The sequence below is a fragment of the Entelurus aequoreus genome, linkage group LG16 (assembly GCF_033978785.1).
Source record: "Entelurus aequoreus isolate RoL-2023_Sb linkage group LG16, RoL_Eaeq_v1.1, whole genome shotgun sequence".
Classification (NCBI taxonomy): Eukaryota; Metazoa; Chordata; class Actinopteri; order Syngnathiformes; family Syngnathidae; genus Entelurus; species Entelurus aequoreus.
Genome location: NC_084746.1, coordinates 50,146,860 through 50,163,990, shown reverse-complemented (window position 1 = coordinate 50,163,990; position 17,131 = coordinate 50,146,860). Strand labels below are relative to the sequence as shown.

Sequence of the window (17,131 nt, the reverse complement as noted above, 5' to 3'; positions counted from 1 at the left end):
ATAAACAGCTGTGTTATTATTTTACCCGAGGTCAAGTCAGTGACGTGGTGTTTTGTTTATCTTTTAACAACAGCAAGGTATAACGTGTAGTGCAACATTTATATCACATAGTGGAGGGGAACTTTTCCCTGATTCAATAAACACGTAAAAAACAGTCTGATACTGTTACGGTAAATCAAACGTTAGTGCAATCACAATATAGTAACACTCGAAATAGTGCAGAGCAATAACAATATGTCAATAACTCAACGTTGCTCAAACGTTAATGTCACACAACACAACACACAAAATAAACATGTAAAGCTCACTTTATGAAGTTATTCCTCATCCACGAATCCCTCGAATTCTTCTTCTTCAGTGTCCGAATTAAACAGTTGGGAAAATACGGCATCCAACATGCGAAGTCGTCATTAATGGAGTCAGCGTAGCTGCTGCTCTATTCCCGTGTTCTACTGCGTGACTGATCGTCTTAAGTTTAAACTCTGCGTCGTAAGCGTGTCTCTTAATAGGAGCCATTTTGGGGTCTTTACATAAACAAACAAATGGAACTCAAAACGGCACGCCTCGCGCAGTCATATATCCCAGCATGCACCGCACGCTTCTTCTTCTTCTACGGGGTCGGCTGCTTACCGTAGAAGAAGAAGTTCTTCTACGGGGGAAAATGAAGACGGGGGAAAATGAAGTCGGCGGCTGCTTACCGTAGTTGCGATTGATTGATTGATTGAAACTTTTACCCGTTGGAGGCTCAATATTGGTCCATATATAAGGCGCACCGGATTATAAGGCGCACTGTCAGCTTTTGACAAAATTGAAGGTTTTTCGGTACGCCTTATAGTGCGGAAAATACGGTACTTAACATGTGTGCATACTTTAAATTAACTTTAAAAAAGACACTGATATTTTGACACAAATGCAATTAGGAACGTTATTTTCTGTGTTGTGCTTGAATGCACATCACTGTATTTGTTTAAAACTTGTTAACAATTTTATCTAAAGTTCCATGGGGGTTTATTTTAATGCAAGATTTGCCAGCAAGCGCACCAGTCGGCGTCTCTTCACTCATCTTTGCGCTGACATATGCAGGGGCGTAGCACCAAATTCTAGGACCCCATACACAAGACACCTGAAGGGCCTCCTCATCCCACTCTAAACCCAAACGTTGTTGACCCATACACCCTATGAATCACTTGGTATGTTTACATGCTCGAAAAAACAAATTACTGCATGAATTCAGTTAAAAAGCACTTTCTTAAAACACATGTAAAAACTTTAAATAAACGCTAGCAAAAGCCAGCTAACAATGGAGCCAATGGGAGTTTCTCTATTCTGCCTATAAAGCACTATACAAGCCTCCATCATTGTTTTACATACATGCTTTAAGTATGTATGTAATGTAGTAACAGGCACATGCATAATAACATTGTAGTAATTTTAAGCATACTGCGGCATATTAATTTCACAGACTCATCACAATGTTCACTTTTCCCTTCAACAGCAACACTACTACTCATGACAGATTTAATAAGAGACAACAAAGACTATTTTGGGACAAATGATGATCCACAAACTTATATTCTTGAGCAAGAGTATATGGAAGATGACCTATAAGTTTTATAAACTGTGTGCTAAACCGATCCAGCTTTAGGGAAGCACTAAGCATCATGCAACAGTATTGCTAAGTGCTAAACAAGAAATACAAACTATGAACTTGATAAAACAATCACTTACTGCTCTCCTTGGGATGATGACTGATGGGATGTTCATATATTTTTGTTAAGATGAAGAATTAATCATAATCCTTACAAAGGGTTTAAAAAAAAAAAAAAAAGGTGTTTCACACAAGCGTCTTTTCGTGTCTTTTTCACCATCTACGGGTATAAGTTGGATGTCAAAGTTAAATGGTAAATGGGTTATACTTATATAGCGCTTTTCTACCTTCAAGGTACTCAAAGCGCTTTGACACTATTTCCACATTCACCCATTCACACACACATTCACACACTGATGGCGGGAGCTGCCATGCAAGGCCCTAACCATGACCCATCAGGAGCAAGGGTGAAGTGTCTTGCTCAAGGACACAACGGACGTGACGAGGTTGGTAGAAGGTGGGGATTGAACCAGGAACCCTCAGGTTGCTGGCACGGCCACTCTCCCAACTGCGCCACGCCGTCCCCCAACCGAGAAGTTGACCAACTTCTCGGTTTGTGGCCTCAACCTTTTACTCTCCAGGTGAGGGGCATGATTTATAATCTACAATTAATTTTTACCAGCTCTGAGGCGATGCAACAGCAGCTGAGTATGTCACTACTGTAGCTTGCCAAGCTAATTAGCTCTTTGTGATCAGAGCATCGCTAAAGATAGTTTGTCTGCGGTTAATCAATCAATCAAAGTTTATTTATATAGCCCTTCATCACAAATGCCTCAAAGGGTTGCACAAACCACAACAACATCCTTGGATCTGAACACACATCAGGGCAAGAAAAAACTCAACCCAAGGAGAAACTTTGGAAGGGACCGCAGATGCGTTACCTAGCGGCAGCATATAGATGCTGAAGAGTGCAGGGCCAAGAACCGAACCCTGTGGAACTTCGCACGTTACCTTAACATACTCCGAGGTCACATAGTTAAGGGAGACGCACTGCATCCTGTCAGTAAGATAGGAGTTAAACCAAGAAAAGTATAAGTCTGACATAAGGTAAAATACAAGTTTTGATACGTGCTAATAGAATGTTATGATCAACAGTATTGAAAGCAGCGCTGAGATCAAGTAGCAGCTAAATGGATGACACATCAGCATCCAGTTAGCAATAGATCATTAGTCACTTTTGCGAGGGCTGTCTCAGTAGAGTGATTTGCCCTGAAACTGGACTGAAAGGATTCACAGAGATTTTTAGACGCTAAGTTTTCATTTAGCTGCTGTGCAACAATTTCTTCGAGGATTTTCGAGATAAAGGGAAGGTGGGACATGAGCCGGTAGTTTACCATGAGGTCAGAATCGAGGTTAAGTCTTTTGAGCAGAGGATGAATAACCGCTGTTTTGAATGCTAGGAGAACAGTACCAGAGGAAAGTGATAAGTTAATATTTAGTACTGATGGTCCTAATATTACAAACAGCTCCTTGATAAGTTTCCCAGGAAGTGGGTCAAGTAAACATGTTGTTTTGTCCCATTTACGAGTTGCAGGAATTTCTCTAATTGTATTTCTTTCAAAAGAGAGACAATATTTTGGAGAGCAATATCCGTCGTACATACATTTGTATCTGTGTTAATAGAACCCAATTGGAGCTGGGACTTTCTAATGTGTTCAATTTTGTTGGTAAAGAATTGCATAATGTCATCAGCCGAGTGGGTGGAGCTACTGGGAGAAGTCCCTTGTTGGGTTAGCGATGCTACTGTATTAAACAAATATGTAGAATTTTTTTTGTTGAGGCGGATGAGGTTGGAGTGGTAATTACTTTTAGATAAGGTAGGAGCGTGTTTATAAGTTATTAAACTATCACTCCCTGCTTGTTGGAAAACCAAGTTTAGTCGCACCCCATTTGCATTCCAACTTTCGACATGATAGTTTTAAGAGCTCTGGTTTCTTCTGTAAAACCAAGGAATGCGCCTTTTATGGGCCTTTTTTTAGCTTTTGCGGTGCTGTACTATCAATGGCGTTGTGCAGGGCATCGTTAAAGTTGTTAGTGAGGTTATTGATAGAGCCCACATAATTACAATACCGAGGGCAGGAAGCCAGCAAGAGTCGTAGTTGTGGCAGCATTAATGTGGCGGCTGCTGAAGCATTGTTTATTAGTAGCTTGTTGACAATAAGACGGAACTTCTAATTTAATAAGGTAATGATCGGACATTACTTTAGTGTACGGGAGTACCATAACTGTTGAGGTGGTGATACCCCAGACAAGGACTAGATCAATCGTTTTACCGTTGCGATGTGTGGGTTAATTTATTATTTGTGTAAGACCACAGCTATCAATTATAGTCTGGAGCGCCACACATGAAGGGTCTGACGGGGTATTCATATGGATATTAAAATATTCATTATAATTATATTATCTGTGTGTGTCACTAGAACAGCATCAAACTCTGAAAATTTGCTGATAAAAGTTTGAATAGGGCCCAGGGGGACGATATATAACAGCCAAATGGAGAGGGAGCGGTGTGACAGACCTCATAGTAAGCACCTCAAATGATTTATATGTATCACTTAAGTTTAGGTTAAGGTTTTCATTGGATGTTAGTACGACCACTCCACCCCTTTTAAGGGGACGGGCAATATTTGCACTCGTATACTTAATGGGAGATGCCTCGTTAAGTGGAAAAAAATTACGAATAATTTTGTGTGCTGTCCTGCAGACTGGGGTGTAGGACTAGCTAAAGGGCTAAATCTATTATGCGTCTCAACCGGTTCACCATGACTTGTAGGCCGCTTAGGTCTGCTACAAACGGGGCTAGTCCGCTCGCAACAGGTAATGCTAGCAAACGGTCCTAGCCCTCTAGTAGGGCCAACCTATGAGAAATGTGCACAAAGAACAGGAAGCCATACTCCCTTTGTTTCTTTCACTGAGTCAAGTTCTTGCTGTCTTCAGAGTGCAATAGCTTCGGAGAGTGACTAGCTTAGCTTTCCTAGCTTAGCAACTAGCTAGCTGAAAGTGAGACTGTGAAACAGAGAGTGGGTGCTTTGTAAGTTTGATAAGACTACTAAATATGTTGGAGAAGCAATAAAGAAAGCTGTAAAACAATTAGAAGCACACAGATAGAAAGATAGCACTTAGCTTTTTGAGCAGAGAACAGCGGCAGCGAGAGCGAGCAGACTTCTGGACGAAACATCATCTGCTTATTATAACAATATTGCTAATACTTGGTTAATATTCAGGTCACGAGATGTAAATTTTAAAATTTTGTTGGCAGTTTTTGGATGTTTTTTTAGACTGCGTTATAGGTGGAATAGCTGCATTGTTTGCCACTTGCTGTATTTTTTTAATTAGAATGATTTTTTTTTTTTAAACATATGTTCTTGTCTTACATAGGTATTGTGAATAATAGCTAAAATTTCGAAAAAAGTGTTGTTCCCCTGTAATGTATTTAAACATATTTAAATAATTTTGGTTTGCTTGTAAAAAAGGGAGGTTTTTTTTATTAAAAAAAAAAAAAAAAAGTGCCAACAAATTCTATATAAAGTGGCCAGAATATAATTTTAAATAATCCTATAAACTTGTCAATAATATCAATCATAATATTACATCATTATTATTATGATTGTATATTAATATTGTTAAGTCTCCCCCTGGCTGTAAAAAATAAGTGACACCTCTGTTTATAACTTTAATCGAGGGTCTTTAAACGCACCACAGTTATGTGCAATGAGATGCAAAAGTGAAACTTAAACATAACTTTCTCCAATGCTGCCACAGATAGATTTATTGTATTATTTTTTTTCTTTTACCTTATCCATGTTCCAAAATGTTGGTGTTGTGTGTGAATGCTTAAAAGTGAGTTTTGATGACGTTTTGACGTCCGTGTTGCGTGTTCCATGCTGGGGTTTCCACTATCCAGGTGGAACAATTTTGTGTTTTTTGCAGTGGGTGTAGGTAGTTAGTCTTAATTTGCAAGCAACCTTATTATTGAACTTTCACGGCTATATTTATTTTGTATTAGCATTTATGACGTCATATTTTTTAACTTGCATATTTAAATGATAGGGGGAAAAAAATCATCAAACTTGACAAAAGTCTAGGGGCCCCGGTATAACTTCCCTCCTCACTCCTCCACTTTGATGCCCCTGGAGGTATTAGGCTGTATTTAAATATGACCACTGTGATATTGTTTTGTGATTAACTTTGACGTTAACTAAACATGATGGCCATCTTCAAATGATTGCCATATTATGGCTTCAAAGTGCTTTTCATGTTCTGTCCCTCAGTATCGCCTGCTGAATGCAGTGTGTTGCTCCCTGGTCAATAAGTGCGACCCCCCGGGTCAGAAGGACTGGGACTCTCAGGAAAGCTTGTGGACCAGAATCATAAACATGGTCAAGGATATTTCTGTGTCTGACCCCCAGTTTGTTCTTAAGGTAAGGGAAAAATACACCAAAAATAGCAGTCAAAGAGCCATCATGTTTTTAGAATAAATATTTGTTTTAAATTAACGCCTCTATTCAATTAAAAATCAACTCACCACTCGTTGTGTGCTTCTTCCATCTAGGTGGCGCTTTATGCAAGACAGGAGTTAAACATCCGCATCACAGCCAACTTCCTGTTGGCTCTGGCTGCCAACCAGTCCACCTCCAAGTGTCACGTCCGCAGATACTTCTGTGCCATCATCCAGCTGCCGTCTGATTGGTTGGAAGTGATTCGGATCTACAAGACGGTAAATCGGCGCCAAGCTCGTTGCAACCTGTCACCGGCAGTGCCCTCTTTTCTCCCGGCTGACCTCCCAGTTTGATGTGTTTGCAGTGCTTCAGCCGCTCGCTGCCCATGTGTCTGAAGAAGGCCATGGCTGACAAGTTCAAACAGTTCAGCGAGTATCAGCTGGCCAAGTACAACACGCGCAAACACCGCTGCAAGCACAACCGCAATAGATCCAAAAAAAAGGTAGAGAAAATCACTCACTGTTGTTTTTATTTCAGAATGTGTTATTGTGTGTGTTTTCCAAGGAAAGAAATCTGTAAATACTGCTCTTAGGGTGTGTCGTCCACAGTAATTCTCCATCGAACAGCCGCATTTTTAGCTACACCCGTAAAAAAAAATGTATACAAATAAAGGCCTCCTATCAAATAATCACTTTACTTGAATAAACAACTTTCTGATCACTCTTTGAGGACGTACATTTGGATCGGCATCAAATCGTACACCTCTTGTCATTAACACCCATGCATTATTTGCTGAGAAATGGAGAGGAAATTAATCGGATCATTGGTTAATTTATAATTACTTAGAAAACATTCATTTTTGATATGTTCTTTTGAATAAACTTTTGCAGAAACCAACTGAGAAGGAGCTGAAAACATGGGCCAACCTCCTCCGGTCTGATGCATCTGCTTTAGAGAAATATGTGAGTTATAGACATAATATAATATATCTGTAGATATATTATTCTGTACACATGTATATATTCGTATATATGTTAGATTTTTTATCGCTATATTAGTCTATTTATACCTGCATTGTCCTTTCCATCCTTACACTTTCCATCATTGTAACTGAGCTACTGTGTTGAACAATTTCCTTTGTGGATCATTAAAGTTTGTCTAAGTCTAAGTGACAATTTGCTGACTTGCAAACGCGATGAAAGCACAGAACGCTTATCTGTTGCTAATGTGTGTGTAGCTAAAGCTGGATGAGAAGTTGGTGGTGGACAAGAAGCAAAGTGAGTTCAACATGAAAAAGATGATCAAGCTGTTTCACATTAAAGAGCCAGCTCAGCACGTTATGGCCGTGCTGGGACGGAAGTAAGAACCTCCGAAATGATGCAGCGGTGTACTCGGTGCTGTGATGAAGTGACTTCATCAAGGTGGGGGTCTTCTTCACAGGTATCCTTCAGACCTGAAGACGTTCAACCGCAGTGGGTTGACGGGTGCTTGGGAGCGTGAGAGGGCGGGACAAAGGATGAAGCTCAAGGAGGCAGAGACATGGGAGCGTCTGCTCAGTCTGCAGGGCAACAATGCCACTACGTGGGAGAAACTCATTGGTATGCATTTTTGCTTCAATAAGTTGCTTTAATATGGCTTCAAAATAACATTGGATTCAGCAATCTAGATGGTGGACATATTGATTAAGTTTTGAACTGGGTCTGGTCACACAGATTTGTGACCAGATTTGGACAACACTAGATTGGACATAAAGACTAAATCATAAACCTTTAATGAGGCACATTTAAAATCAAAATGCTGATCCAATGAAGCCTCGGTGGATGTCTGCACTCCTTTCGAGTTTGTTTCTATGCAACTTCCTGTCAGTGTTTGAGTCTTGCAAGGATGTTGACATTAAATGATGGTGACTAACCGCAATAAGACATACCAGTACTGTAAAAATATTAATTCTGTTCGTTCTTACCTCATAGTAGTTAATTTTGCTGAGTGTGACAGTAGGAGTGTAATGGTACTTCTATTTGTATTTTTTTTAAACGCAGCACAGGTGGGGGACTTGAGTCACATGACTCGACTAAAGTCAGAATCAAGTCGCAAATTTGAGGACTTGAGATTTGCTCGACAAACACTAATACATAATATGCCTTGATTGACTTTTTTGTTAAATATTAAACATTTTTGGAAATTACGATTTAAAAAGACAAGAACAGCAGTATATGCATGGGCTACAGCTCAAATATCAGTTTGTGGTCCTAATGGCTGTCAAGTGTACTTACTTGTGGGAATACCTGCTAACACTTCTTCTGTGCAGGTGAGATGCATGATATATGATCTAGTATAAACTTACAGGGAGCAAGGAAGCAGCAGACCACTCGATGATGTAAACATAGGCACGCAAGCTTGTGATCATGGCACCGCTATAAATAGTTTGTCTGCGTTAGCGCTTATAATAACAATGTCACTAATACTTGGTTAAATATTCAATACTCAACGCTTTTTGAATGGTTATTTATTGGATTTTTTTGGAGGAAATAGTGGAGCGGAATTGTATTTACGTTTATTTAATATTTAGAATGCATTAAAAAAAAATCTATCCGTCATGCCTTTCATAATTATTGTGAATGATAAGCAAAATTCCAAAAAAAGTGCAGTTCCCCTTTAAGGAAAATAGTTGCAATAAATAAAAAATGCTTCTTTCCATAACTTTCATTCCTTTTTTCTAATAAATGCACATCATAAACATTGAAATTTCACTTTTAATGTGTGCATCAATATAAATATAAAAAATTATAAATAAATAATGTTCCGCGCCACACAGATCATGACACCCACTCACCACCGCTCTATTGCAGCAGCAGTGCGGGAACAATGTCCGCATTCAAAAGTTCTGGGCACGCCAAGCAGTCCAAATTTTATAAATTTTAGTTACTTAAACGATTAAATGAAGCAACAATATAATCTGTAGAGAAACACACACAAAGTTTTAAAACTGATATAAAAGGTGCACTGAGCTGTAATATACTCCTGAATTCTGTACAGACAACAAGTCTCTTCCTTTCATGGCCATGCTGAGGAACCTGAGGAACATGATCAGTAAAGGTATCAGTCAGACACATCACCAGAAGGTCCTTAGCAGGCTTACCAATAAGGTCAGACATTCTTATGTTCATCCTTTTGGTCACGTATAGCCAATAGAAGACTTTTTTGTTTTAATGCTTTTTTTGTGCTAACAGAAAGCGGTCCTTCAGAGCCGACAGTTTCCTTTCAGGTTCCTGTCTGCCTACAAAGTCATCATGGAGCTTCGTCAAATGGGTGAGATACTAATCCATCACGTGGTACCGAAACTGTCTTTTAATCAACTTACCTGTGGACTGTTTAATTATCAGCGTCATCAAAACATTTCTCCACCAAAAAAAACGAAATCTTGAAGGAGATCCTCAAGAAGCTCCCCAAGAGCAAACGCTTCCAACGCCTGGACTGGGAAACGGCCAACAGGAAGCGGCTGAAGGTGACGCTTGGAGTGCCGTTTATCTACCGTATATACCGCATGAAGAAGGATCAGCTCCTCAAGGCAAAGTATGACAACATTGTGGCTATATGAAGCAGAGGAAGGACATTGTGTGTGGATGCTTTTTTGAGCTGAAATTACAGCAACAAAGGACTTGGGCTTTATAATGCTGTCCCCTCGTGACACAGAACAATATAGAAATAACGAGAGATATTCCGGGGGTTCTAAAATCTTTCCAGCAAATTTAATAGATTTGTGCACTAAGTATGCTAAAACAAATCCAATGTCGGTAAAACAATTTTACCGACAAAACATCCACATCTTAGCTTTGTATTAATAGCTGATAAATAAAATTAGTGTAATATCCAACAATATACCATTAATAATATGTTATTTTTATTTTTCTATGCAGAAGGTCAATAAAGAGCTGTGGGTGGAAAATGGCGCCCGTGTATTATACAGCGGCGGTGCCGCTGTAACACCGCATTCACCGCTAATACTCATACTTGCCAACCCTCTCGATTTTCAGTGCCCCTCTCGAAAGTCTCCCGGGGCAACCATTTTCCCGATTTCCACCCGGACAACAATATTGGGGGCGTGCCTTAAAGGCACCGCCTTTAGCGTCCTCTACAACCTGTCGTCACATCTGCTTTTCCTCCATACAAACAGCGTGCTGGCCCCTGTCACATGATATATGCGGCTTCTACACACACATAAGTGAATGCAACGCATACTTGATCAATACCCATACAGGTCACACTGAGGGTGGACGCATAAACAACTTTAACACTGTTACAAATATGCGCCACACTGTGAACCCACACCAAACAAGAATGACAAACACATTTCGGGAGAACATCCGCACCGTAACACAACATAAACACAACAGAACAAATACCCAGAACCCCTTGCAGCACTAACTCTTCCGGGACGCTACAATATACACCCCCCGCTACCACCAAACCCCGCCCACCTGAGCCCCGACATTAATGAACTAGCATCCCAGAAAAGATGGCAGGTATCTGGCTTGGGCACATCAGATTAGATCAGTGTGTCGCAAACTGAGCAGCAAAAAGGCCTGAATGGTTGATTTATTCATTATTTTATTTTCAAATTTATTAGCCTGTGGAAAAAGTTAATGTTGATATTTACCTCAGAAGGCTGCAAATAGAAAAGAGGCATTACATTTTTTATTTAATTTGTATTTAATATACCATTGATGTTTTTTCGTTTGTTTTTTTTAAAGTTGATTTTGCACTATTAAGTTATATGAGCGTTGCTTGTTCCATATTCAGTGTTAAAGTAAATCAGTGTAGCAAACAGCAATAATTAACATTTTATTCATGCACTTTCTCTGCTACTTCAAGGCTTGAATGTTTGATTCATTCATTATTTTATTTTCAAATTTATTATTAGCCTGTGGAAAAAGTTTATGTTGATATTTACCTCAGAAGGCTGCAAATAGAAAAGAGACATTCGATTTTTATTAAAATGTTGTTTGATATGCCATTGATATTTTTGAATTATTATTATTATTATTTGAAACTCGATTTTGCATGTCACTATAAAGTTATATAAGCCTTGCTTGTTCAATATTCAATGCAAAACTGGTTTGGGTCCCTATTAAAAGGTTAATTTGTTCAACCTTGGCCCGCGGCTTTGTTCAGTTTTCAATTTTGGCCCACTCTGTATTTGAGTTTGACACCCCTGCTGTATTGTATCATTAACATTATGTACTTGCACCTCCAATGAGCATTGGATTTGCAATTAAATGTGATAAAAAGGGAATTTAATAATATGAAAAATACAAATAGGAAATGTTTTTAATAGCATTCTTTTTTAATTGTGTATGCAGTCAGAAGCAGTACACTGTTGACTTGTTGGACCGTTATCGGGAAGCTCTGGAGGAGGCGATGCAGATTTCTTGCCGCTACAACATCCCCCCCCTGCCAGGACGCACGGTCATTTTGCTCAATGTCAACTTTAATGACAATTATTCCTGGAGCCAAAAACTGGACTTCTGCCTTCCTCCTAACTCGAACAAAGACAACGAGGAGGAAGAGCAGGACCAAGAGGACGACGAGGACGACGAGGAGCAGGACCAAGAGGACGACGAGGAGCAGGACCAAGAGGACGACGAGGAGCAGGACCAAGAAGACGAGGAGCAAGACAAAGAGGACGACCAAGAGGATGACGAGGAGCAGGACAAAGAGGAGAAAGATGAAGGCGAAAGGAAGAAGAAGACAAAAGCTAAAGAGGACAAGCTCTCCCCTTCGGTATGACGCTTTTATTCTCTGGATTCCACTTGAGTCTTGCACTGATGTCTTCTCATTCTTCAGATGATGGAGGTGGCCGCCTTGCTCGCTCTGATGACGGCCAGCAGCTGCGAAGACGTGCACATTTTTTTGCTGGACTGGAATCACTGCGACCACGTCCAGCTGACGTCTGATGTGCTGTTAGAAAATGTCAGGAGTGTGATGCAGCAAATCAAGGTAGCAACGTCACGCCAGACAAGAATGCACACATGATTGTCACTGACTTGCTGTCCTCACACAGACGTTCAGAGACGAGACAGACAAGAGGCCTGAGTTCAGCCATTACTTCCCCAAGTTCCTCAAGAAAAACAAGGTTTGTTCAGTTGAGAATTCACAATAGTTTTGGTCAAATTAAAAGTTGTCTGACAGGATTAAAAGTGCCGTCCTAAGGACATTTGCACGACCAGGTTAAGCTTCACATTTCTAACATGGATCTGCTACATCATTAATCGGATGAGTCCTAATTATTCATCTTAGCAAGACATTTTTGACATTTGTATGCTGAACTGTGTTACTTCAGGTGGACACCATCATTTCTCTGACAGAGAGTTGGACTAACAGTGAGGTGGAGTGGGCTATAAACAGCCACAAGAAGGAAACCAGCAACAATGTTCTCTTTATTGAGATCACCATGTTAGAACGGTAAGATGTTACTTACTAAAAAGCTTCAACAATCCTTACTTGTCCCAAGAGTTCATGTTGTCTTTTGGGGGTCTTTTTCCAGGGACAACCAGTGCATCACATCCAACAGGAACCATGTGAAGCTGGCAGGCTTCAGCGAACAAATGCTGAGGTAAAACATCAACTAGCATTTCAATCAGTATTTTTATTGATATTATGATTTTTGATCAGGTTTGTGACTGAGCGAGGGTCATCAAGGCTGCTAGACCGCGTGGAGCACTTGGACAAAGTGTATGACATCCCACCACCACAGGGAGCTAAAGACCCTGAACCTACATGCAGCGTCATGTCACTTCCTACTATGCCTAAGCTGAAGTAAGTTCTGAACACCTATGGGGATGTGCTCTACCTAATTTACGTGATCATCCCCCTCGTCCATCTACAGGTGGCGAAGCGTGCGAGTCTTCATCTCCTCCACCTTCCGAGACATGCACGCCGAGCGCGACATCTTGGTACGTAGCGTTTTCCCGGAGCTCCGGCGCCGTGCTGCGGCACACCGCCTCCATCTGCAGGAGGTGGAACTGCGTTGGGGTGTGACTGAGGAGGAGACGGGCCGGGCCACCGAGCTGTGCCTGGCGGAGGTGTGTCGCAGCCAGATGCTAGTAGGGATTCTTGGCGAGAGGTATGGCGTTGTACTGCCCAGACCTGTTCTACCTGATCTTCCGCAGTACAGATGGGTAAGAACACAAACCGCCATCTTGTGGTTGAAGATGTAAATGCTGACTTCCACTGTGAACATGAGCATATTGTTCAATGTGTGCAGCTGGCAGAAGCCCCCGATGGTCTTTCAGTCACAGAAATGGAGATGCGTCAGTTTCAGGCCCTTAATAGCGAGACTGCAAAAAAGCAAATGTTTTGCTACTTCAGGGATCCAAACGCCACAAAGTATGCACCGCTTATTTTATTTCCACACATTTAGCTCTATCCCAGCCTCAATGAAGCTTTAGCATTTAACGCTAAGGTTCTTCTGTGGTTTCTTAGATCGGTACCTGTGGCTTGGAAGTCTCACTTTTCCTCCGAGTCAAAGGAAGCTGAGTCCAAATTGGCGTCTTTGAAGCAATGGCTCCAGGATGCGGAGGTGAAGGTCACCAAGAAGTGAGTTATCTATTTATTGTGCAAAATGGCTCTCACTGCGAGTAGGGGCGGCTTGTACACTTTATAGACAAAAGTACATTGCCACTAAACCAGTGCTTCTCAAAATTGTTTTAGTCCTGCCCTGCTTGGGGACATCATTGGCAACATACATGCTGTTTACACACAGAACACACTTGTACAACATGATAAAGCTGTGTAATGTTAGCTTCACACAGGAACATATTTGGAACAAAAAATGTTAAGTGATCTTCGTGGCAGCTGCACCCTCTATCCAATGAAGATTCATGTGTAAATACAAAAGCTTGAATGTAATACCTGATATACCTTTAATACCTCAAGTTCAGGATCAAAGTACATCTGCGTAAATCAGTGGTTCAGACAAAAAATGTTCATACACCCCGTGAATTGTAATGCTAATGAGAACCTGACAATATTTATTCATTTATAAGCTCATAACTGGTAAGCTGAAGGGTTATGTACTTATACTAGGTCATATTTCATGGTTGAGCCTGGTGATTAATTCGAGCAGTGTTGCCACTTAGCTGGAGGCTTATGTATTGTTCAAGAATGGGGGAAAAAACACTAATACTAGAAGTCCCTTGCCTCTAATTGCCCCCCTGACACCTTATCGCGCCTGCAAAACTATTGTGTAACTATAGCACATTTTATGAACTATATAGTGATCATTATATGTAGGGATGTCCGATAATATCGGCAGGCCGATATTATCGGCCGATAAATGCGTTAAAATGTAATATCGGAAATTATCGGTATCGTTTTTTTTATTATCTGTATCGGTTTTTTATTTTTATTTTTTATTTTTTTATTAAATCAACATAAAAAACACAAGATACACTTACAAATAGTGCACCAACCCAAAAAACCTCCCTCCCCCCATTTCTTTCTGTTATCAATATTCTGGTTCCTACATTATACATCAATATATATCAATACAGTCTGCAAGGGATACAGTCCGTAAGCACACATGATTGTGCGTGCTGCTGCTCCACTAATAGTACTAACCTTTAACAGTTAATTTTACTCATTTTCATTCATTACTAGTTTCTATGTAACTGTTTTTATATTGTTTTACTTTCTTTTTTATTCTGGAAAATGTTTTTAATTTAGTTATCTTATTTTATTATTTTTTTTAAAAAGTACCTTATCTTCACCATACCTGGTTGTCCAAATTAGGCATAATAATGTGTTAATTCCACGACTGCATATATCTGTTGATATCGGTATCGGTAATTAAAGAGTTGGACAATATCGGAATATCGGATATCGCCAAAAAGCCATTATCGGACATCCCTAATTATATGTGCAATAATGTGTACCGGTATATTGTTTTTACATCACTACACACTAACAAGGAGGTACAATGTATGTTTTTGTTGTCGCTCAGATGCATTATATGCGGGAGCGCCCGGCTCCATCTATGGAAGCAACACACGTAAGTTAACTTCATTATCTGTCGTTAAATATGGATACAAAACGTAGATAATGTTACACCTTTCTTATGACACAAAGCAAAACGTCTTGCTTGTCAAAATTGTCCCCATCAGCCGGAGGTCCGACAGCGATCTGATCCTAAACAGCTCACTGTCGTTGGCACTGGCGGGACTGAAAGCCCATTCAGATGGGTCATTTTTGTATTCATTCAGAGTGAAAATAGCAGCATGTTTATGTTCAAACATAATTGTCTCATAGTGTTTTTAAAACCAGCAAAGCAGTGTTGTTGAGTTTTGAAAATGACAGGGCACAGCCGTGATGTCATCAGAGAAGTAAAAGGCCATGTCCACACAAACATGGATACTTAATAAACATATTTATATTTTATATTTATCTCTGGGTTTAGGCCTTTTGTCCACACACAAATGCATACTTTTTGTACCTAAAAATGCAGGCTTTTGCAAACACTGGCCAAATGTTGAGTTCCAAAACTCTGCTCTGCGTATGCGTGTACACGGCACAAACGGAGACTAGTACTCATCTGATGACGTCATGGTTGTGCGCTGTCATTTCCAAAGCTCAGCAACACTGCCTTGCTGCCTTTAAACACACTATAGGAGGATTTACTGTAAGTTTGAATGTAAATATGCTGCTTTTTTCACTCCACATTGACAAAAAAGACGCATCAAAATGGGCTTTGCGACAGTCCCGCCAGCGCCAACGACAGTCAGCTGTTTTGGATACGATTGATGTCGGACCAGCTGATGGAATAACTTTGACAAGCAAGACTTTTTGCTTTGTGTCATAAGGAAGATGCAACATTATCTCATGTTTTTAGTCCTTGTTTAACGGCAGATCATGAAGTTAACTTCCATTAGTGTGGATGGAGTCGGGCGTGACAGTGCCCGCACATATAACGCGACTAAAAAAAAAACCAATGTATCCTTCCTCCTCGTTAATGTTAAAGACAGTGTACACTTCATTGCACGCATATCTCTATATTGATCAATAAATGTGTTATTGTTCCAAGAGAGTTTTGCAGCAGCACACGCACGTCTGTGCGCTTTAGGCACTTAAACATACAAAAGCGTCTCCTTGGCTCGTTGGTGCGTGCTAATTTTAGAATTCGAGTACCGTATTTTTCGGAATATAAATTGCAGTTTTTTTCATAGTTTGGCCGGGGGTGCGACTTATACTCCGGAGCGACTTATGTGTGAAATTATTAACACTTTACCGTAAAATATCAAATAATATTATTTATCTCATTCCCGTAAGAGACGAGGCGAACGTCAGCAATCGTCACACACACGTCAACCAATAAAAATTCGGCGGGGGCGGGTCATGGCAGAAGTGCATTGTGGGTCAAGGGATGCTACCTGCTACTATGTCCGTGGCTATAAAAATGGATAATTTCAACATTGGCGGTAACTTATAAAAACTGAGAAGGGCTGAACAAAAATGGCACCGAAAAGGAAATCATATACTGCAGATTACAAGCTGGACGTAGTGAAATATGCAGCAGAAAACGGCAAGAGGAAGCGGCACATACCTTTGGAGTTGGCAGAGTTGTTTAGAAGCGACACAGAGGAAGAAGATGTCATGGGATTTAGCGATTAGGAGTGACAGATTGTTTGGTAAACGTATAGCATGTTCTATATCTTAGTTATTTGAATGACTCTTACCATAATATGTTACGTTAACATACCAGGCACGTTATCAGTTGGTTATTTATGCCTCATATAACGTATACTTATTCAGCCTGTTGTTCACTATTCTTTATTTATTTTAAATTGCCTTTCAAATGTCTATTCTTGGTGTTGGATTTTATCAAATAAATTTCCCCCAAAAATGCAACTTATACTCCAGTGTGACATATATATGTTTTATTCCTTCTTTATTGTGCATTTTCGGCCGAAAAATACGGTCCATGTCATTGAACAAAACCCAAAACCAGTGAAGTTGGCACGTTGTGTAAATCATAAATAAATAAAAAAAA

At 40.1% G+C, this 17,131-nt stretch overlaps 1 protein-coding gene across 2 annotated transcripts in view; it reads left to right on the top strand.

Annotated features, from left to right (window-relative positions):
- The window catches only part of LOC133631142 (telomerase protein component 1-like), a 71,018-nt gene that overhangs the window by 5,827 nt on the left and 48,060 nt on the right, over positions 1–17,131 (top strand). For both annotated transcript variants that reach the window (XM_062023236.1, XM_062023235.1), the window contains exons 4-21: positions 5,920–6,069; positions 6,201–6,365; positions 6,452–6,589; positions 6,978–7,049; positions 7,325–7,446; positions 7,528–7,685; positions 9,124–9,233; positions 9,318–9,396; positions 9,471–9,660; positions 11,448–11,868; positions 11,932–12,084; positions 12,149–12,220; positions 12,428–12,549; positions 12,632–12,700; positions 12,760–12,903; positions 12,974–13,265; positions 13,352–13,473; positions 13,570–13,683. In XM_062023236.1, the coding sequence (XP_061879220.1) occupies positions 5,920–6,069; positions 6,201–6,365; positions 6,452–6,589; positions 6,978–7,049; positions 7,325–7,446; positions 7,528–7,685; positions 9,124–9,233; positions 9,318–9,396; positions 9,471–9,660; positions 11,448–11,868; positions 11,932–12,084; positions 12,149–12,220; positions 12,428–12,549; positions 12,632–12,700; positions 12,760–12,903; positions 12,974–13,265; positions 13,352–13,473; positions 13,570–13,683 (2,693 nt within the window). The remainder of the gene's footprint in view (positions 1–5,919; positions 6,070–6,200; positions 6,366–6,451; positions 6,590–6,977; positions 7,050–7,324; positions 7,447–7,527; positions 7,686–9,123; positions 9,234–9,317; positions 9,397–9,470; positions 9,661–11,447; positions 11,869–11,931; positions 12,085–12,148; positions 12,221–12,427; positions 12,550–12,631; positions 12,701–12,759; positions 12,904–12,973; positions 13,266–13,351; positions 13,474–13,569; positions 13,684–17,131) is intronic.